Here is a 23,062-nt window from a genome sequence, read left to right as displayed (position 1 = left end):
GCTAATCTGTTTTAAGATGGCATTGAAGTGTCCCTATTCTAAGTTGATTTCTGCATCATGTTCTTGTCAATTGTTTCAAGTACTAAATGTATAACTCCATCAGTATGAAAAAAAATCCTATCCACCAATGTTATTGCGTAATATAGCAGACTTCAAGAATCTGGCTTGAACTCACTGGTTTTCACCAAACATTTCTTTTTAGCTCCCTCCTCTCTAATTTATCACATTCCTATATGGTACAATTGTTTTTCTAAAAAAAACATACTAACACCATTACCATGTTTGACATACTTTGAAACAAGTCTTTATATGCTAGCAATCTTTTAGACATTTAGTACCCTATTACATCTTAACAGAAACATAAATGAAGTAGGTTGCTTCAATTTCCTTCAACATTCTACTATAATGAAATTTATTTAACCAATTTGATAATTATCCATCTCAACAAGTGACTCAGTGTGACAGAATTCTATACAGAATACTTTCAAAAAAATTTAAGTTGGGAAGATGTTTCCAATTTGGTTTCCTTTTTCTAATAGATATCAGAAATGCTGAGTACAATATTGTTGTCTTTATGATGAACTTTATGTTCTGACTCTTTGAAGGATATTTTAGAATTATATTGATTTATGACATATTTGGACAGATAGTCCAAATTCAATTGTTACAGAACCAATGTCACTGACATAGCCAATGCATGATCAAATACATTCCATTCCTCAGAAATGTCATCTCTGGAGCTGATGCACATAATCTCCCACATTGGGTAAAAAGGGGAAGAAATTTATTATCCAGAATATTCAGGAATCTCAGAAGAAAATGGCAACTTCCTCTCTTCTGAACTGAATTTACAGGGCATGTATAAATTCTGTTTGTCGGATAAGGAACATCCCATTTTTCCTAACAGCTCCAAAAGAATTATTCAGCCATGATTATTTCTCTTCAAGCTGTGATCTTTAAAATAGCATACTGAATCATAAACAATACTCTATTAATTCTGTAATAGGGAATACTTCCAAAAGTAATGCACACTTTTTTTGGATAGCTTCACAATATATTAAGAGGTAATTTCACAGGCATTATGTAATTAGTTAACCATTCAAATAAGAGTCAGACACATTTTTTAAAAATGCATTCCTTTGTGACAGTGGTAGTTGATTCCAATGCTCCATTTAGCCACATGTTCCCATTGTTGCTTCCTTCATAGGCAATCTTCAGCAGCAGGACATTGCAGAAAGACCTGCATTACAGCTATGTGTGGGAAGCTATTTCATTTGTGAACATTTGCCATGCAACGGTAGTTGGCATGTAACATGACACAGACTGCTTTTCCCTTTAAGTATTTATTTTGGTTATGGCTTCCTGAATTTAAAGACATGACATGAAAAAACAAAGCATCCCTTTTAATTGTTTTATTTACTTCTGTATACACAAACTTTTATGAACATGGATCACTGCCCCTCCATCTTGGCACCTCATCTAAATCTCCACTATCACTTTCTGAAAATTTTGTACGCCAACAAGGCTTTTAAGGAATCAAAGACTTGTTAACTCAACCATCTGTTATTTAACTCTAAAAAATAGGGGTGTGCCACAATGCAACACAGGTCTGTTGCCACTCAGTGGCTACTACTTCAGGTAGTTCTGCTAAAAATTGCAAATCCTGTCCTCTCTGGTAGGATTCACAATGCTAGTGCAGTTCTCCCTGGTCTTCACTACCATATTACCAGAGATCTGACAATTCTCTCCAGCTGCAACGATTTCAGCATTGTGCCATTTTTCAGAAACTATTTGAAGTAGGAAGAGTACTTTTCACACAATAGAAGACTAGTCCTTGAAAAACACCAAACCCTCGTGTTCTCACCAGTTATATTGGTTGTAGTAAAATAAAGGCTGAAAAAGGGAATTCTTATTCAGGTGACAAAAAAAAGTTCTTTTGTCAACTTTTGACAAAAAGTGATATGAACTATCCTTTAATATTAACAAGAAGGGGGTCCAACTCTTAGAGAACCAGAGTGAGCTTACTAGATATTACTAGACTACGCAACTGTATATTGAGTGGAACAATGTTACATTAGTTACTGTAAACTATCCATCTGGTAGAGAGAAAATTATACAAGTTCAATTCCCAGCACCATGCTTCTTCCCGTGAAGGAACAAAAGAAGGGGAGGGGGGAAGGTGTTACCAGAAGAAAATAGAAATAATTTGCTGCAGCTGTGATTGAATCAAAATCATATGCTTGTGATGGGAACAAAATTAAAGGAATTATTATTAGTTGATAAACAGTCATCACAAATCTAAATCAGAAGTTTTTATCTAGAGTGCAGATGGCTATCCTGGCTAAATATAATTATTATTGTAATAAAACCACGCTTGCACCCAATGAAGGGGCGGGGGCTAGAAACAGGCAAGAGATAGATAGCCAAACAGAATAAATACTTCAAGTAATTTGCCAAATAGGGCTCATATTGTAATTTGTTCATTACCCTAGCAAAATACTGCATACTGTAATCAAGATAGACGTCAGTTTCCTCAGTAGTATGCACACATTTTCAGCTCCAAATACTTTTCTCGCATCAATGTTAATCATACAATTTGTAGCAGTAGCAGTCTTGTGGAACATGCAGTCCTGAGCTGCATGCAATGCCACCTACACATTATATATCTGAATGGCTGTCAAGCGTCCAGCCAGGCAGGCAGGCAGGAATCACAGAAAATATGTAATGAACTGCAGTAACTGCTTCACTTTAGACCCTGTTGATTCTTGGCTTCAACGTAACAAACAAACTATAAGTCTTCCTTCCAGATAATTAGCATTGTAAAAAGATCCGCTGGGAATAATTGCAGTTAATGCCAGCCAGCACTATACAGCAGGGATTAGAACTATACAGGATACAGCTCCAAAATAAAGTCTAAATTGCAAATTCATTTTACTTCTTGATCACATAAATATGTCAGGTCATTAATAGAGAAGTACTATCAGGATATTGTACCATCATAAGCTCTCAGGTAACAGTGAAGAATTTATGTAAAACATGTGATAAATATATCTTTAAGATATTTCCATGTTTTTTTAACTCTATCCCCTCCAGATCTAGACCTGTCTGGTGATAGTCAAATTCCACAGAAATAATTGCATATATTTGAGAATAGTGGATATTATGCTGAGTAAAGCTGGTGCTGCAGCCACTCTAAATCAAATAATGTCCCTATATGAAGTTTGAAGAGTTATATCAAAGTCTCATGAGGCAGAGCATGTTAGCAGCCAAAGCTTTTTAAAGCAGTTAATATAACTTCTTCAAGACAAAGCTTCCTGTTAATGGCATTAGACCATCAACGTCAGAGAGAAAAGAAAAGCACCACAGAGTAAGTGAGCAAATAGTAGGATGGTTAGTGAGAGAATATATGACACAACTTTCTTGAACAGCCATTACATCCTTAAACAATAAATGCTGAAGCAAACAGGAGCCCCACAGTTCACTAGAGAGGGTGCTAAATACCTATCCTGCTCCACAAGTATTTCCTTCACTCAGACTGAATAAGAATTCCTAAACATAGATTGTTGAAGAAGCCCGTTCTGTTTTATATCCCTTACACAGGATGTTCAGTTTTGAAACAAAAACTTTCTCTAGATAGCAACAAAAATAGACCCCTTTTAAGAAGGCAAATAAATAAGGAATTCATCACAACTAAAAAAAAAAAGACATGTACAAAGTGCAAGTTTTCTTTTATAAGCCTAGCACCCATTCTGATTCTCCCACAGGTGTTTTGCACCAGAGCAATTATATAGAAAGATGGCACTCCTCTTTCAAAAAGCAAGCACCAACATTTCAAGATCCCTTCTCTTTTCTTATGGATGGGAAGATACAAAATATGGGGAAAATATACTGTTTTACAGCTCATCCTAAGGAGGGGTTCTAAAGTGCCAAGCTATATCCCCAAGCTCTAAAATGAAAAATAAGAGCTTGCAAGGGTCAGAATTTAGTAATGCATAGAACAGGTTGATACAACTGGAGGAACAGAATATAGAGTTTCAAGAATGAAATATTGGTCCAGAGTATAAGCATTTTCAATCTTGCAATATGGTCAAGAAGCTGGACGTTTGCTTACTTTGGGAGGGCTGGGAAAGGGATAGGCTTAGTTGCTTCCCTTTCCTGCATTGCAAAAATTCTTTTGCTTTGTCAATCTCTGTGTAAAGGCAACATTCCTCTCCAAGAAGGAAACAGTGAAAAATGTGTAGTGTAGTGATCCACTCTGCAAGAAAGGGGTGAGCTGGGTCAGAAGGGGGGGTGGGGGGGGGGGACAGGTCCTTTAGTTATCTGACTAGTAATTTATTTTTGTTTAGTTTCTCTATGTTGAATAAGTTGCTTCTCCCCATTTATTCTGTTTTAAATACAAGTTCAAGTTGTCCCAATGCACGTGTGTGGCTCTGCTCCCACTATGGTCCTGCAGAATCAGAATCCTCAATTAGAACTTCAGTGGTAGCTCCAAGAATCTCTGTATTGATTACCAGCCCTTCTGTATTCTCACTACTAGCACTGCCAACAAATATTTTTCCATCAGCCATCAGGTTGACCCGGTCACCCCCACTGCAGTAGGCCTTAGGCATCCCATCAGAGTTCAGCAATAGGCATTCTGCAGGAGTGGTGTTTCCAATGGGATCTGGAAGAAGGGGAAGGCCCTGGCCATCCGTGGGTTGGACAACAGACTCTGTATCAGGACCCAAGATGTCAGTGCTGGTAATGAGAGCCCCTGCGTTGGCTGCCAGTGCTTCAGCAATAAGCACTTCTGGGTGACTCTTGGCTTTATGTGCTACAACGCTGTCTTTTTTCTCAAACTTCTTTCCACATATATTGCATGAAAACTGGTAAAAGGTATCTGCATCATGTTTTTTCATGTGCCAGTTTAGTGAGGCCTTCTGCCGGCAGGTGAATCCGCAGATCTCACATCTACAGAAAAATGAGAGGGAGCAGAAGCAATTCATAATTCATCAGAATACTATTTGAGAAATACAAAGGGAAAAAAATATTGATGCAGCTGGTTTAATCCCTCATGAATAAAATAGGCAAGATCAATGACACTACTCACTGTAATGGCTTCTCGCCTGTGTGGATCATTCGGTGAACTGCCAGATTGTGGGAACTTTTGAAAGCACGGGCACAGTATTCACAAATGTAATCCCTTTGATCTGTAAAGTGGAACATAGTATTTTACATCAAAACCTGAATCTAATCCAGATCCATAGCTATTCATAAAGAATCTGCCATATTCCTAATCACAATTTAAGGATAATGGTTTAAAAGGATAAATATTTTCCAATAGTGATGAGGAAGTATTTCTCAAATACAAACAGAATCTTATGGAAACAGTCCCATTCTTACTCTGAGATTTATATATTCTAGTTTGTTTTCATTTTCCAAGGAAGGGGAAATAAATTAAAATATTTTATTATATCTGAAAGATCATATATACTATTCATTCTGTGTGTCAGGCACAAGGAACCAGAACAACTCTGTGAATAGGTCAACACAGCTCTTTTAGTGTAGTGAGCCATCCTTGATACTTCTCTGAGCTTGGCTGTTATATCGAGTTTGGGTAATGAAATGTCTGCCAGAAAATAATGAAGCTCAGATAGCATCAAGGAACGCTCCCTCATTTCAACTCTGAGCTACAAATATTCTCCGTTATTGGTCTGTATTGTAGGTCATCTATATTACAAGAGTCTTGCCAGACTGGCCATTTTCCCTTGAGAACCAGAAGATAAGGTATTACTAACCTGATTTATAATACTTCCTCCCATGGAGCAACTCCACATTGACATGCATCTTTACTCCTCCCTCTCCTTTAGCCAGTGATTCTACCACATTGTGCCAACAAAAGCACATATTCACTCATTCATAGTCTATGAAGGTACAGAACATCATAATGCTCATTGTTTAATGACAGTGGGACTATTGCTTTCCATATACCAATGGAATTATGGGAGTTGAAGCTTACACCAAGAGATCACCTTTTTGGTAAAAGCAGCTGTACATATCTTAATGGAAATATGTTGCTTTTTGCTCACATTCCTTCAAACTCTTCATATATTATTTAAGGAACTTCAGATTTTGACAGGGAGATTAAAAAACAAGGAAGGTAGACAGTATGGTCCCAACCTTGTCAAAACTGATCTCTTTTTTTTTTGGGTCAAAAGTGACTTCTGACAAGCAGTCTACTCCAATTACCTGATTTCATATATGGTATTCTTAGTTGTATCAATTGCAAATAATAATTCATCGCATAATATCAGAATCAGTGTAACTTATTCTTATCTATATCAGAGCTAAAAAATGAGGAAAGGAAATATTAAAAGACTGGAAGCAGTAATATCCTAACTGAATCCTTCAGTTTGAGTCATTCTCATTTTAAATATAGTCACAAAACAACACCTGTGTATCTGTCATCAAGCAATTTGCATCAACTTTGCATTTCATATCTATCTTAAAGACTATTAAAGAAGAAATTTATGTTCCTCCTTAAAGGGACAATGTGGGGATTTTCTTTGCAACTCATATTACCTGTGTGATGTTTGGCATGCCGCAACAGTTGCTTCTGGAGCCGAAAAAGTCTTCCGCAAGAGGGATGAGGACATACATATTTCTTTTTCAGCAGATGTTGATATTTGATATGATGCTGAAAACAAAGAAAACACCGTATTTTTATTACTTGCGATCTTAATAGAAAAAAAGTGGTAAACACATTTAATATTCTAATAGCCACCTTATATTTCAATATAAATATACACATTAAGACATGAAGAACTTAAAGAACATATGCTGGAAATGTTATGTGTACAGATTTTGTAGAATACGAACACTTTCCCTCTTTTTTGGCCTCTTTGAGTTAATGTTGAATCCTGGCAATTTCCTGACCAGGAATTTTCTTGGCTTCACAAGTGGTTTGCCATTGCCTGTTTTCTAAGGGTGAGAGAATATGACTGGTTCAAGATCACCTACTTGTCTTCATGTCTAAAGCAGAACTACAATTCAGTCTTAAGGTTTCTAGCCTGATGCCATAATCACAACACCAAACTGGTTCCATTTAATAGGAATACATCACAGATAATTTGGAAAATGCCTAAGAAATATAGAGAACTGAAGTTTTAAGGTTTAGATATCATCTCTACTATATATCCCAATTTTGGAATTATTTCCCTTTAGTCCCATGACTATAACATGATTGTTTTCTAATTGATTGTGTCTATAATAGCCATTTTGTGAAGGGGTACATCCCAATTTCACCAATTTTGTAGCGTCCACATGATTTCCCAAAATTCCAGTGCCTAACATCCTAAATAGTTGGAAATATTGTAAAAAGTTATAGGATGAAATAAGTGATTCAAAGGCTTCTGGGAAAATTTGAGACCAGTAATTTGTTCCCTAATAGCCAATGAAGTGTAGAGCTCAAGGCTGCAGAGGTATTAAAAGCAATGGCTTTATTTTCCATGTACCTAATACTAGGCACAATACAAAATTATAAAATATAACATCAATACTTTATTACTGTAAACGCACTATGTCCCAATATATTCATTACCATTTTCTTAATTGAATAATCATTTACCATTGCCGCCTTGTTGGAGAGGGGAAGGGACAATTTCCCCTTAAGGTAAATATTGTAGGTGCCAAAAGAGAAAAAAAGGGTAAAATTGCAATAGTTTTTAAAGATTAGGACAAAAAGTTGATTGCAGGGTCTGTGAGAGGATCAGTAGCAATATAGGGATGTAAGAATTGAAGTTATTCAAAATAATGAGAATTCCATTATGCTTGGTCACAGTAAACCAGATGTTTAAACTGGATTTGGTGTTTATATCCAGCTGAGCCTTTCCCAAGGACTTGAGACAGGCATATGTTGTTTAAGAATTTTAAACGTATCATCACTGAATGTAAGCTGTTATAAGTAAAGCTAACTTTTGATGGTGATTTTTGTCAATGCCAATGGTGTTCAAATGGTGCTTTGGACATTTTGAGAATTAAACCCAATGCACCGATTACTATTGGCACTAGTGTCTTTCACTATAGGTATTCTACTTTTTTGCAGGTCCTTGTATTTGTGATTATTATCTCACTTTTAAAAATATAAATATTTGTTCAATTCTAAGCCAGTGCCTTCAGCATTAAACCAAACTGACTCAGTGCTGTGTGTGGGATGTGTATGAGTGAATGAAGGTGTGATAAAAGACCAAAAAGATTGCAATAGTCAAGGTAAAAGATTATTGTGACATAGAAAGAAATTTTACTAAAAGAAAAGAATGGAAGAGCTGTTTTTTTTATTTTTTGTTTAATGCAACGTGCTCTACATGGGGCAGCCCTTGAAGAGCATTCGGAGACTTCAGCTTGTCCAGAATGCAGCCGCGCGAGCGATTGTGGGTGCACCTCGGTTCACCCACGTAACACCTATCCTCCGCGAGCTGCACTGGCTGCTATTGGTCTCCGGATACGCTTCAAGGCGCTAGTCGTCACTTATAAAGCCCTTCATGGTATTGGTCCTGGGTACTTGAGAGACCGTCTGCTGCCAATCACCTCCACTAGACTGATTAGATCCCACAGATTAGGCCTCCTCTGAATTCCATCCGTCCATGCCATAGTGTCGACTGGCGACTACCCGGAGGAGAGCCTTCTCTGTGGCTGCTCCGACCCTTTGGAACGAACTCCCCGTGGAGATTCGAACCCTCACCACCCTCCAGACCTTTCGCAAAGCCGTTAAAACCTGGCTGTTCCGACAGGCCTGGGGCTAAAGAGCTGTTGCCCCCGTCTTGAATGGTATGACTGTTGTGTGTTTTTAAATTATGTATTGTTATGTATCGTTTTTATTTTTTATTTTTTGTCTGTACCCCCCCCCCCTTCCCTGATTTGATTTGTTAGCCGCCCTGAGTCCCCTTCGGGGGGAAAGGGTGGCATATAAATATAATAAATGAAATGAATGAATGAATGAATGCTGTTCAGGGAGAAGCAACAAGAGTTTGGGGGAGGGGGGAGGAGAAGAAGACAGAGGAGTCAATAAATCCAAGGCTCTGTTTATTAGTTGGAGTAGTGGCAAAGTTTTCAATGGATACAAAAAATGAGTAAAGCTACTAAGAAAATGAATATAGAAAGAAAATTAAAAATTCAAATCCTTAAATAGAAATGAAGGGAACTCAATAAAGTAAAATAACAGAAATGTAGGACACGAAAGAAACTGATTTGGAAAGAGTATTCAACTGCACTGAAAATAGCAAAATAAAATTTGAATGATTTAAAAAAAAAACCCTAACAAGGTCATTAAAATATGCTTCACGTTTTTGTCCCTTTGAAATTTTTTTGAGTCTAGATTCCGCAATAAGATTTAGATGTGAGAATACTGAAACTATGAGAATAAAAAGTACTTTCCAATAGTCTAGAATTCAGAGGAAGAGACATTAAGTAATAATTGCAAAAGAAATATATATTTAAGCCCAAGAAAAACTATGGGTGTCAGGCCTGCAGTTATATTCCTTTTTAAGATCTTTGGCCTGCCACACTCTCTCTTATTTCACTATGCTGTTTCATTAGTGTAGTAGTTGGGAGCGGGGAATAGAAAGGAGTAGAATTGTGGAATGTGTTGTTGTCATTCTTTTCTAGAAGCCCAAGGTCATATTTTGTCTCCGCACCTCTGCATCTGACCTGAACTAGATGAGTGGAAATGCCAGCATGGCTGAAGCAAATTGGACCATGTGATGGATTTATGAGTGTGGGGATAAGATCATGAACTTTCAACTGGGTGAAATCCCAGGAAGTTTTCAGATTCGGGATCTTCCACAGATGTGTCAACATGTCTATCTTATTAAATTGGAACTTTAAGGATAGCTATGCCTTGGACTCTGATTTAATTCTGCATGATATTTGGAACGCTGACATTGGGGTATTCAAAGGCTAAAGAAAAACAGATGAAGAAAAAGGAATAGTTCACAATGAATAGGGTGGATAATGAAAGGTTAGGCTATGACTAATGCCAAAACAGAAGAGCAAGGAATCCTGCATAGCATAATGGGTTTTGATAATAAAATTAATAAAATGTAACAGTGGAGAGGGAAAAAAGGCAAAAGGTTATGAAAAAAGCAGCAATAGCAATAACACTTAGACTTATATACTGCTTCACAGTGCTTTTACAGCCCTCTTTAAGCAGTTTACAGAGTCAGCATATTGCCCCCAATAATCTGGGTCCTCATTTTACTGATTTTGGAAAGATGGAAGGCTGAGTCAACCTTGAGCATAGCCAGAATAAATAAGTTACAATTCAGTATTTCAGGAGAAAGAATCATGAACAGGGTTGAAAAGTTAAGTCATGCCATGGTATGAAACAAGCCTTTGGGATTTTGAGCTTTTAGAATTTGGAGCATCAGAGAATTGTTGCAATGTTTTTTAGGCTAGTCCACAGAGAGCAAAGAAGAGTATCTCTTACCTGTAAGTAGCGAGGGTGTGCAAGAACTGTGCCACATCCTTCCATTTCACAACGTACATATTGTATTGGAGGCTTCTTCCTAAAATGCACACAGGTGAGTAACAAAGAGAAAATAGCACAACTATGACAAATGTTATAAATGTACAGGTTTTTCTCAATCTGAGACATAAAGAAGCCCGGAATTTCGATCATTAGGAATGACAGTTGTAAATCGAGGTATCCAGATTTTATTGATTTATTACTTTTTTTGTGGCAGTTGTTATATAGAAACCAGCAAAATATTCTTAAATCACAGTCACCTGCAACCAGCCATAAAGGTGAGCCAGTTGTCATATGCCTAAAATGTAGTCATTTTGTAGTCCCCCACTACAATGGGTAGTCTGCAGCTGTCACAACTCCAGAACCAAGTCATAAGTAGCTTTTAGAGGGTTCATCATAACTTTGAACTGTCACTAAGCAACTGGTCATTATGCAAGGACTACCTATTACACAGTATCTTTTCTAATGTACATGCCTGATAATTTTGTGTACTGTGAGAGCTCAGTAGTGTTAAAAACCATATTAAATGGTTTAATTTCATCATTAGTATATAATATGTTAAATACAAGTAATTTAAAATAAGTGTAGTCTTTAAAATCCACTGTAAGAAATATTGTATTTTTCTTATGTTTTGTTTCACACATTTCTCAGCCCTTTCTATAGAAGATTAAATTGTCAAACAGAGCTTAATATAGTTGTTGGGCACAACAACCTGTAAAAATCAGAACTTCTAGGAATGTTATTATCCCTTTAAATTGCTGGCTTGCTATCAACTTTATGGAATTTTTTTAAATTTAGATGAGCATGCCTAACAAATATATAGGAGGTTGGAATTTAATAATTCCTGAAATTATACTATATTCATAACATTGAAAGATCTATAGATGTAGGATTGCAGTGCAGTTTTTGCATAGCTGATGAACTAGACATTTAGGCCATTTGAACTAGACATCTAGGCTTTCCTGAAGCCTGGGGGAGGGCAAAAATGCTGAGCTCGCATGACAGCAAATATGGCTTCACATGCCACTTGTGGCAAACATGACCTAGGTTCTCCATCATGGAATTAGATAAATGGATTATCTTTTTAAGCCATACAAAAACAACTTACCTTCTTTTAGGAAGTCGTGGGCTTTTGTCATCTTTTCTCCGCCTTCCTCTCCTGAAACATCAAGACAAAGTGAAATGTGAAAATGAAGGCATAACTGCAGATATGTAACTGAAATTTTAAGTTATACAATGCACAACTGTACAAAATCCAGCACTAAAGAAAACACAAGGATAGCAAATTAGTTTCTACACGATTCATTTTTATTTCTGTAAATATGTACAAACTCTTCTAATGAATCTAATTCTCAAGCAACCAGGTATACCACTCCCTACATAGTGGAGATTCATTGTAGCAGTACAATATCTTTACAATTCAGAACAGCTTGGCTCCCTAGCCAATCTCAGAACTGAAGAGTATTTTGCCCAACAAGGATCATCTCCTATATTTAGTTTCTTTCAAAATCTTGGTATTACTAAGAGTTACAGGACTGGCTACACTCTAATTCACAGCATCTAAAACTTGGATACTCACTTCCTAGGTGGATCTTCATCTTCTCGAAACTCACTTTCTTCTTTAAGTTCCACTTCCACCTCCACTTTAATCTCCTTCTGTTTCTCTTTTTCTTCTTTTCCCTTCCCAGTTTTTTTTCTTTGCTTTGGAGCATCTCTGCGGATAACCATTATATATTACATATCCAAGAACGTCAATAGTTTCTAGATAAATATACCAGTTAAATGTCATGCTGAAGTTTTTAGACAGTTCCTCAACATGGATTTCTTTTTGGTGTGTCATATCTGCAATTTTAAATATGCATAGTCCTGGTCTTGATTATTTAAAAACAGTATATTTGCCCATAGTAGCAAAAACATAACAGAATACTAAGAGATCTAGCAGTCAGATAATTTATTACAACAGGCTAGACTGACAATAGTTTATTTATTTGCTGCCCATCCTATTTTGAAGTGACCATACAACTGCTTTCTGCACCAAAATAAAATTGAGCACCTGTCTAAATGAGGCTTGTAAGTTTCATCTCTGGGATCATCTTTGAAGGGAACCTCTTCTTCACTGATGAGCATTTCTTCTTCATCACTGGACAATGAGAAAGAAAAGGGAAAATACTGAATACAATTTTTCCATGAACACTTGCAGACAGAAAACAGTTAGGAGCTCTTACTTGTGTATTCTTATAATGTCTGCCTTACAATTTTTTTCAATTACATACACTGCATAAGAGGCAATATTGTATGGATCTCCAGTCCTCTATTAATGCAAACAAATCTCTTCTAGAACATATGCTAGAAAGGGCATGTTAACATATTCATCTACTAAGGAACAGCAGCAACAATTCAATTAATATAAAATGTTCTGCTTATACTAAATACAAGTAAAACATTTAGGCCTTACTTTTTAACTAGAAAATGTCACTAGGACACAAACCTGAATCTTTCTGGACATTTTTCCAACAGATATAAAGAAACAAGATTCAGGTATAATGGAATAAGATTTAAATACAAAAGAATATATATAGCTCAGGGCTGAACTGTACTCCTATAGAGTCCGCTCTGCTGCAAACCCCACTCTCTTCTAGCAATAGATATGTTACTGAGATGGATAATGCACGGTCTGCATGAAAACTACCAAACTCAGAGAGCACCAAGGACTCCAGAGAATGCTTTCTCAGATACACTCCCTCCCTCCCTCCCACACACAAATGGAGGTAAATCTTGGAGCTAAAAACATCCATTCTTCTAAATCAGGAAGTGTTTACCTGGTTATTCAAGACAAGCTACAGCACACCTCTTGTTAAAATGACACAGCCAAGAGAAAAATAAAACTACTATTTTAAATCACCTCAACAAGTTAAATTCCTGGGCTGTATATGCTGAAAACAAGCTCTTTCCCATACAATGAATCTATTCACTACTTTAACAGATGTTTATTATATAAGTGAAGACTCAATTTAATGAAACCTCATTTAGCATTCCTCAAATGCAACTGACCAAATTATAGTCTTGACAGCCTCCAAAAAGTTCTTGAATGCAAAGTATTTTGAATGAAGCATTCCATGAAATTGATTTCTGTGACAATTTGCATTTCATCAATTTATGACAAAAATTGCCACATTTGATCCCAAGGGTGCTTTTTTCCCAATGCTTCTTGGATGAGGAACAAAACGGTTTCAAACAAAAAAGCCAAGAAAGTGCACTTGCCTTTTGAAAAAACACCTTTGGGACATTTTTCATGTCCTGGATGAATGAAAATCTCCATATAGACATTTTGCCACAAATGATGTCATTGTATATTAATTGCATAATGATAACATTCCCTAAATTGCAGCAATTATATACTTTTGTATTTAATAATCATTTAGGGACAAACACCAGTTCCCCTCAAAATATTAAAACAGTTTCACTGAACTTCTATTCCTCCTAACACCTGCTGTGTCTGGACTTGGAAGCAAAACAGGAATCAGGTCTGGTTACTACTTGGGTAGATAACTAAATACCATAAACTATACTAAAAAATTAAATAACATCTTAGATCAGGGGTATCAAACTTGCATTGTCATGGCTGCATTACCTGACATATGGGGACTTTCTCCCCCCTTCACTAAACCAGGTGTGGACAGGGCCAGTGCATGATGCATCTGGCCTGCAGGCTGCAAGTTTGACAGGCTTGTCTTAGAAGATAGCAATCCTAAGACACTTCTGCAATATTGTTCAAAAAACTACATGGCTGCCTCCAATCAGTCACCAAGAATTAAGTTCAACTCAAGGATAATTTTATAGTTTAAAAATTACCGCTTATGAATCAGGATATTTTCTATCCTAATCTTTCAGCCACTGTATAATTCCTTACCTGATTCTAGTTGGAGATGAATGCTCTTCAGTAACTTCTAAAAAAGAAACATATTTAGATGTAGAAATCTGATCAACCTATATATCAATACTTATAAACATCTATGGATATGCTACTGTGTAAAAGTGATGAATGTTAAGCCTCTAAAGTCTAAACTGAAATACAGGAAATTCTTGCTCAAGATCAAGACAAATATAATAGTAAAATAAAGCATAAACTACTCAGTGAATAATTTTGCTTTTAAAGTGCTGGAGTATATTCTGTTGCATGTGATTAACCAAAATTATATTTTTATTAACAGTCTTCTTTGTGGTACAACAGAACATGTGTGACTTTATTTATATTTATTTATTTTAAGTTTTACAGAGACTCATTGAAAGTACTGTTGTTTTATTTCCCAGTAACAAAAAACACCGTACCAAATTCTAGCTGGTCTGCATTTGGTTCTGATTTGCAAATGAGTTGCAGGGACCCAGTCTTTGATCTGGAACTCCGGGAATTCTCTACATCATGTTGCTGAACAGTCGTAGTTGCCCTGTTGCTACGCCAACCCCGACTAGGTTTAGTTGTAGTGACTGAGGCGCCAGCTGCTGCAGTAGTGGAAATTTCCTTCTCTTCTGTCTCTTCTTTGGGATCTAGGATATAAATATAAATAAAATGCACTTGGATCAACAATACACCTTTTATGCACCTTTTTTTTTTTAACCTAAATCTAACCAAGACCGGACATAGTATTCTAATACAACTTTGTCAATTGTACTCACTCTAATGAAGGCATGCATCTCAACAGTATTACAAAAAATGAATTAAAAATTGACTCTGAATACTACTGCAGCTTGGTGGCAGTGGTGGCGAACCTATGGTATGTGTGCCGGAAACAGCACGCAAAACCATCCTGTGAGGAACGTGCAGCTTCACAGTCTCCTCTTCTGTGTTCTTGTGCACACATGCGCATCAGCCAACTGGCCTTCATGCGCGGAGTGCTAAAGTCCAGAAGGGCAGCGTTCCAGCGTGCATGTGCACATCAGCACCCGAACTTCAGAGTTTCCATTGCGTGCATGTGCGACAGCCAGCTGTTTATCAGGCCCACACCCATGACAGAAACTGGAAATTTGGATGCCGGTCTGCCTATATGCGATGGAATGCTGCTCTTTTGGGTTTTGGCGCTCCTGCGCGTGTGAACACCAGGCAGGCTGCACGTTCCTTGCGAGATGGTTTTGCGTGCCATTTCCAGCACACAGGTCGACATGTGGGTACGAAAAGGGTTCGCCATCACTGGTTTAGCTACTGCAGACAATAAAAAAATCTCCACAAAAAGTTTTTGATATTTTTATTCACTTTCTTTGAGATAAAAAGAGCTGCGTGGAGGCCTTTTGTAGTGAAGATGCTTGCCTCCCACTCAAAAGTTAAGAGTTGAATTCTAGGTAGCAGCAGCTGTTGCTCTCTTAGGGCCCAAAGAAGAAGTATTTGTTGCAAACTCCGCATGGTCAGGAAGGGCATCAAATAGATGCATTCAGTCGCAGTCTATCCCGAAGTAAGGGATTACAGGGTCATAAAAAGGCAAGTTTTTTTTTAAGGTAAAATATGTTTAATTTCTATATTGGTTTCCTGAATGTTTGCTTTCCAGAAAAATAGGACTTTCAATTTGCTAATTACCCTTCTTTACTAATATAAACAAGAGCAAATTAGTATTTATAAGTAGTCCTTAACTTATGATTGCAATAGGGGCTGGAAAATTCATTGTTAAGCAGTATAGCAATTAAGTGATTGGGCCTGATTTTTGCTATGGTTAGGATATAAGGATTAACTTAACCTTGACTTGTGACCTCCTGATTTTGCTTGTTGGGAACTGGCTGGGAAGGTCACAAATGCAATCATATGACTGCAGGACATTGCAACTGTTGTAAGAGGAAACTGGTTTCCAGCACTCAATTGTGATCATATGACTGCAATGATACTGTGACAGTGACAATGAGTGCTAGTTGCTGAATGAAAGTTACTTTTATTCAGTGTCATAACTTTGAACAGTTTCTAAATAACGGGTCATTAACTGAGGACTATAAAACTAAAGTCTTCCTGAAATCAACTACTATAGAGGCATTTAATTTCAAATTACTGTTCCAGTTATGATCATTAAGCAAATCACCAGTCATTAAGGAGGATATCCTTGGCTGCAACTTGCAACTTCCCACTGATTTGCCTTTGAGGAAGCTGGCTATGAAGGTAAGAAAGGGCACCTATTAGATGCTGCAACCATCCCAAATGTGCAGTAATTGCTAAATACCAAACTGTAATCAGTTGACCATGGAGATGATACAGTGGTCACAAGTGTGAGTACTGGTCATAAATCTACTTTTTTCAGCACCTTCATAACTTTAAATAGCTGCTAAATGAGTAGCTGGAAAGTGAGGAGTGCCCATACTGTCAATACAACTTTATGACAACCAGATTAGGCTGCTGATAAGACAACAAGTTGGGCCACTGGAGTTGGAAAAGCACTCCTGTAGATACCCAAATGCCAAGCTAAGAAGTCAGGTTTTTTTCCGAATAACTGATGACTCCCTGCATAAGTCCCGGCAGTTTTCTTCACAAGGTTTTTCAGAAGTAGTTTGCCATTGCTTTTCTAGAGCTGAGAGAGGGGGACTGGCCCAAAGTCACCCAGCTGACCTAATGCCTAAGGCATGATTGAAACTCACAACCCTCCTGATTCCTAGCCTCATGCCTTAATCACTAGACCAAGTTGGCTGTCTATAGATCAATATCAGCATCTTAAATTGTACCTGGAAGATCATTAGTAATCAGTGAAGGACTTGCAAAATGTTCTCTCTGTGTTGACTAGGACCAGTTGTAGTTTTCAAAGAGCAACTACGTTAAAGTATTTGCAATAATATCAGGAAATCATTGTACTTCTGTCCTTTATAACCAGGTAGGAGTGCAAACCCATACAAACCCAGATAGTTTTCTCTAGTCACAGTCTACAGTATATCTACTATTTGAGAAGTCATGAATCAAGGAGACACTCCAAACTGCAAATTACTCTTTCAAGGCTGATGTCTGTCCTGCTAGAGACAATATTAGCATCAACAGAGAATCCAGAGCAGAGAATGCAAAAACAGTCATTCTGTTTTGCTATGATTCAGCTTTAATCTGTTCTTTCCTATCCAGACTTTTACTGCCTCCTAGCACTGGACAAGGTGTCAATGGCATTTCCCTCACAACAGTGTAGGGTTTGGGTACCTTAGGGGTTCACAAAGTTTAGTAAGTAAATATTTTAAAAAATATTTTAATTTCTCATCAGGTTAATAATGATAGATATAAACTACGTAACCAAAAAAATTGCATCCTCATCTCTAAAGATGTAAAGGTGTCCCAAGACCAAACTGTTTGAGAATCACTGCCCTATAGTAATGGTGCTGATGTCATCACCATATCCTGAATTACTGAGATGACCTAACCCTGTAGACTTTTGTAGATCTTACAAAGTATGAGAAAGGACCAACATCTGTGATATACCATAAAACAGAGGCACAAGACCAACCTCTCATCCCCTCCCCAATTGAAATTACTTATAACAAATAAAGGAGAACCACTACAAAACTACTTCCGATTGTAATCACAAAACTCCGTAGGTACTCCACTAAAATACCATGGTTGACAACAACAAAGATTACCAGGAGATCCAAAAGAATGAAGACAGATGCATTAATCTCATCTAAATTCCAACGACAAGAACGTGCTTGTCCCATGTCCAGGCTTGAAATTAGACTGAAAGGGGTTCAGTTAGTCTACCTCAACATGGACAGAAATCTCCCCCTCAGAAACAGCATTGACAATTTTCTGGATTCAGGTTACTCCACACCTTACAACAGTCAGGATGGGCAAGGGGCAAGAAGTAGGCATAGATGAAAAGCTAGATAATATTCTACTTTCTTGAGTGTCACAGACCAAAAAGAGTCCCAAACTTCATAACATGGTGCCATACTCGTTATTAAAAGATTTAGATTCAATTTATCAGCAAAGTGCTACACAAATTATTCACAGCAATCAGATGTGAGATGTTCATCTTGTCTCTTCCCAGAAAAGAATTATTTTAAATAACGCTTCTGAATGAGACCATTGATGAAATAATGGAGGACAAATAAGCATGTTTTGCCTTCCTTACTGAAACAGTGTAGGCTTGAACATGGGCACATACCCAGGCTCAATCTGATTAGCTTCTTGTTTTCCTCCATTGGCTTTTCCTCCAGATGTCATTTCACTTCCTAAAGAGCAGCAGAATATTTAGCCGCCAACTGAAATCAGTTGCTAGAGGGATGGTGGCGACCAAGCTCAGAGCAACACTGTCCAAGCTTGGAGTGACTCCTATTGCCAGTTATGTATCAAGCAGGGGATGGAACAGCTTTCCAGAGTGTTAGGAAACTTCCCAGGATCTGCTAGAAATCAATTAGTTGCCTGAGACAGACCATTCAAATGGAATCTATTGTCCCGAGAGGCCAAGAGTGAAACTGAATTGTAACGGGATGAAGGATTTGACCATGGCAACGGATGATGAAAATCTCCGCTACCTCAAGCTCAGAGAGGGATTCAATCAGAAGCATGGCAAATATCACAAGTTTGTCACTACACCCCAATCTAATATAAAAGTGCTCACATCCAATTATCTCAAGTTCAGAATTCCTGACCATTGACAATGTATCTTAACAATCATTATCCATAATTTAAATCTTACCTTTCACTGTTGCTTTATCCAAGCACCTGAAATAGAAATTAAACATACAATGTGAATTAACACAATGCCCAATACTAAGATGTAGATGCTTATAGAAGTTCCTAAATGTGTATTTTTCTAGTCATCTCACTCATACTTTTTACCTTATACACCTAGTAGCCAGGCCTGCAGTGATGCTTACCTGTCTTATAATACAACAAAATTAAAATATGATAATAGGTACATAAATCTTTTTTCTAATATTCCCTCTACCCACAATGGATGAATGGCTGCAGAAGTTAGAATTAACAGAGATGGCTAAACTGACTGCTTTGATTAAAGAAAAAAAACACAATTACTTTTGTTTCTACTTGGAAACCGCTTCTGGACTTTGTACTTGAGGAGGAAAAAATTTTTTTGGCTTTTACCTATTAAATAGGATTGTTGTATAGAAATGGCTAGTTTATACTATTATGTAAAAGTAAAAAGCTGAATTTTGTTATCTTATTCTACTGCAGCAAAGGGAGTCAAAAGTCAATGCCTTTTCTTTCTTTTTCCTAAACTTTTTCCTTCCCCTATCTTTCCTATTTTCTTTTGTATTTTATATTATAAATTAATAAAAAAAGTATTCCCCACCCAAAAGTTACATTATCTCTAATCTAAAATCTAAATGTAGGATTATTCACTCTGACTTTTACTAGATATATGGAACTTATTTCAAATAAAGATGTATATAGGTATATTGCAAATTGGTTAGAGCTACACAAACAGGCACCAACACTTTTCTACAACTTACTACAGTAGATAAAAGGTAAAACACCGATGTTATATGTACCGAGTAATACACGTCTATGGAAAAAAATTAAGAAAACAAGAAATTTACTTAGGGTGCAATAATTCAGTTAAAGGTACCCGCCAATCAACACCCTTCTAAACAACCCAACCTACAACAAACGTGGAAGGCAACGGCTATCTCTACTGTATAACCGGAGAAAAGTCAGTATTAAATCCTACTTTTGCAAGTTTCTGAAGTCGAAAGTCAAAGACTGCGACCGGGGCCCACTAAAAGCAAAAACCTTCCAAAAGCACTAGACGGCTTCGATACTTACGAGCTGCGTGGCGTTCCCTTCCGACCGGTAGTCCCAGAAGGTGCAGCGGCTGAGGGCGGCGCTCCAGTTTCAGGCGGCAACTCCTCCGGCTCTTGGTTCTGCCGAGCGCCGGGACTGCTTCGGCGCCGGCGCGGATATTCGGCCTTTCTTCGGCGGGAGGCGGCCGCGGCGGCAGCTGCCGCTCGTCCGCGCTCCCGACATCCACGGAGCACCCGACTGCCGCTAGACTCCGCCCCCTGCTCGGCGGAGACTATGGGAGGGGGCAGGGGACGCCGGCGACCGCTAAGAGGCGGAGTCCGTTCCTCTTCTCTCTCTTGCTGCTGCTGCTCTGGTTCTTCCTCCTGGGTCTCCGCCTGCTCGGGCGCCCCCGGCATTAGAGCAGCTAGCGGAGGAGGCCCCAACAGCGGCTCACCCCCCCGGTTCTGACAGCAGCACCCGCCGTTCACTCCGCCTCTATATGGAGCTCCCGCCCCTCGCGTGATTTCAGCCAATCAAGAGCAGGTTCGGAGTTCAAGCAGGATGCAAGAGCTCTCCGTGTCATCCAATCAGAAGAGAAATGCAAAGACACACACCTCACCCACCTCTCTCCCAGTCGAGCCAATAACAGCGGGCAAGCCGGGCTGGTTCTCTCCGGGCCAATCAGCGGGCGAGGTTCACCGGGGACGCGCGGGTGCGCTGTCGGAATTCTGGCCGTGGCGCGCGCTTCGCATAACTGAGCCGTTTTAACAGTTACCTCCCGGGTGCCAAATTAAATGCCCTCCGTTGGCCCACCGAGAAAGCGTTTGTAAATATGTCCCACGCGCTTTATCCTGAACTCCAGAACATTTATTGCTCTGCAGTGACCGCAATAAAACTAGAAGTATCGCTCGTCTTATTGCCGTCGCACCCCCCCCTTCTTCTCCTCTTCCTCCTCCTCTTCCTCACAACACGCCCCGCGGTCTTCTATCCCCGAGGTTCTATTTTCAAGAGTAAAAGGGATAGAGAGGAGGTACCTTCCAGAAACTTGTTTCCTCCTTTTCACATCGACCGCAGTTTTCTGTGTTTCATACTTGCAGGGGATTTAAAAAAAAAAACATTGTCGCTTCTCCTTTAAGAAAAAAAGCACCGTCGTACGGCGGGTGAAAGTCGGCAACAAAATGGCGTCCGATGGCGAGAGGCGGGTCTTATGGAGTTACGCACGCATTTCCGTTCTCGTCTTGCACGTGTCAGCGCACGTCTAAGAAAGCATTATGGGAGTTATAGTTTTTTTTTTAAAAAATCGATAGGCGACTGGAAGCCTCAACGTGCAGTTTCTGTTGTTTTCTTTGAGGAGACTGATTGGTTCCAAAATGCATTTGGGGAATTTAATATATGAGAAGCAAGTATTACGGAACATAGTATTAAAATAAAGTGTCTGATACTGTTTTTCACTATATTGCTTTGAAATGAAATTTAACCACTGTCCTTTTTTAAAAAGTAAAAAAAAGTGATTTAGTACATATTAACATATCTGGTGGTACTGTAATTTCCGTTTGGTGAGATTATGAAGAAATTGGACAAATTACAGTTGCGGCTTTACTGTTTTCCCGGGACATATAAAATAATGCAACACAGGATATTAACCTGATTTCTGTTGTTGTCTCTCATTTGCTAATAAAAACGTTAAAAAACTAAATTACTTTCTCAGTTCTATTTGGATTACAAGGGAAATAGTGAAGACACACTGTAGTATATGTAAAAAAAAATAGTACAGACTTGCTCACATTTATTTTCTATTTTTAAAAATTATATTGACTAATGTGAAAAATTGTAGGAATATTGCTGTCCTCATACCCTGGGGCTAGTGGCCATAATGCCAGAATATAAAACAGATGTCTACATTTGGATGCCACTGTGTTAGGAAAAGCTTGCCTATTCACAGATAGCAGTTCTCCCCAAGATTCTTTTGGCCCTAAGTGAACACTGAATTTATGATACTTTGTGCATAAAGCATACCCAATAATATCAAGCTATAACCTCTCCTTTCTGCATTTTGTTTTCTTATTTGAATGCAAAATCTGATGAAGCAAGCATCTATTTCGGTTCAATACAATCTGCATTTAAAGGCAAAGAAAATTCTTTACAATGCTTTAAAGCTACATGCAGTAAAAATGAATGAAAAGCAGCAGCAAATTCCTTTACTGTTTAATAACAGATACATTTTTTTAAAAAAATCCTCATTTAATGAGTAAAAAGATCTTCACATACTCCACTCCAGAAGTAACTCTGCACCTGTGTGATCTCAAGCCATTGCCTTATTTCACCAGCTGAGCTGATTTATTTCTGACTCAGCTGCAGAGTATTTACAATTGCAGGAAAGATGATGTTGCTATTTGCAGTGTTAAAGCTTATATATCTTACCAGTGGGTCATGAACCCATTTGTTAGCACATGTTTCAGCATGTCTCAGCCCAGCCTCTCTTCTACCCCCCCCCCCAGAAATTTTGCTGCTATTTGAAACAAATTGTGTTATGTTGTTTTTTAACTCCCCTCTCATAGTAATGGTTCATTTATGGACAAATATGCACAATATGAGCCTAAATATGGATACTTACTGAATGCTGGTTTTGCCCTCCTGTTGGACAGTTGGAAGAAAGAATTCATGCTGTTTTCAATAATCTAAAATTGTAGCATTAAAAATTAGTGTTTGAACTGATTAGAAAGGATTAGGGAGTAGAAATTATGGTGTTGTAGAAGTACCAGATTGATAAATTATTCAGAATGTAATATAGTTAGAGATGGATTTATATGGATGCTTAAGTCAGGCATGACATATTCATAAACTCTGCTTATTACACTTGCAGTGCTGTTCTGACA

General features: G+C 38.1%; 1 protein-coding gene across 2 annotated transcripts; it reads right to left on the bottom strand.

The window, feature by feature from the left end:
• Window positions 1-253: 253 nt before the first annotated feature.
• On the bottom strand, window positions 254-21,306 carry ZFP91 (ZFP91 zinc finger protein, atypical E3 ubiquitin ligase). 2 transcript variants are annotated; one of them, XM_087714393.1, is made up of 12 exons: window positions 20,229-21,306; window positions 19,141-19,166; window positions 14,831-15,046; window positions 14,412-14,448; window positions 12,555-12,641; window positions 12,081-12,215; window positions 11,610-11,660; window positions 10,463-10,541; window positions 6,859-6,960; window positions 6,562-6,676; window positions 5,090-5,189; window positions 254-4,950 (listed from the first exon to the last, which is right to left on the bottom strand). In XM_087714393.1, exons 1-12 carry the CDS (start codon window positions 20,600-20,602, stop codon window positions 4,440-4,442), a joined length of 1,833 nt encoding a protein of 610 aa, XP_087570519.1. In that variant the 5' UTR covers window positions 20,603-21,306; the 3' UTR covers window positions 254-4,439. The 2 variants fall into 2 exon arrangements, with proteins under 2 accessions (XP_087570519.1, XP_087570524.1); XM_087714398.1 differs by lacking the exon at window positions 6,859-6,960 and having other exon boundaries at window positions 20,229-21,300.
• Window positions 21,307-23,062: the final 1,756 nt, after the last annotated feature.

Source organism: Thamnophis sirtalis, unplaced genomic scaffold, assembly GCF_051295495.1.
Source record: "Thamnophis sirtalis isolate CommonGarterSnake01/CBP01778 unplaced genomic scaffold, rThaSir2_p1.2 scaffold_1, whole genome shotgun sequence".
In the NCBI taxonomy this organism is placed as follows: domain Eukaryota; kingdom Metazoa; phylum Chordata; class Lepidosauria; order Squamata; family Natricidae; genus Thamnophis; species Thamnophis sirtalis.
Note: the sequence above shows the minus strand (reverse complement) of the source record. Positions and strands in the feature narration are given on the sequence as shown.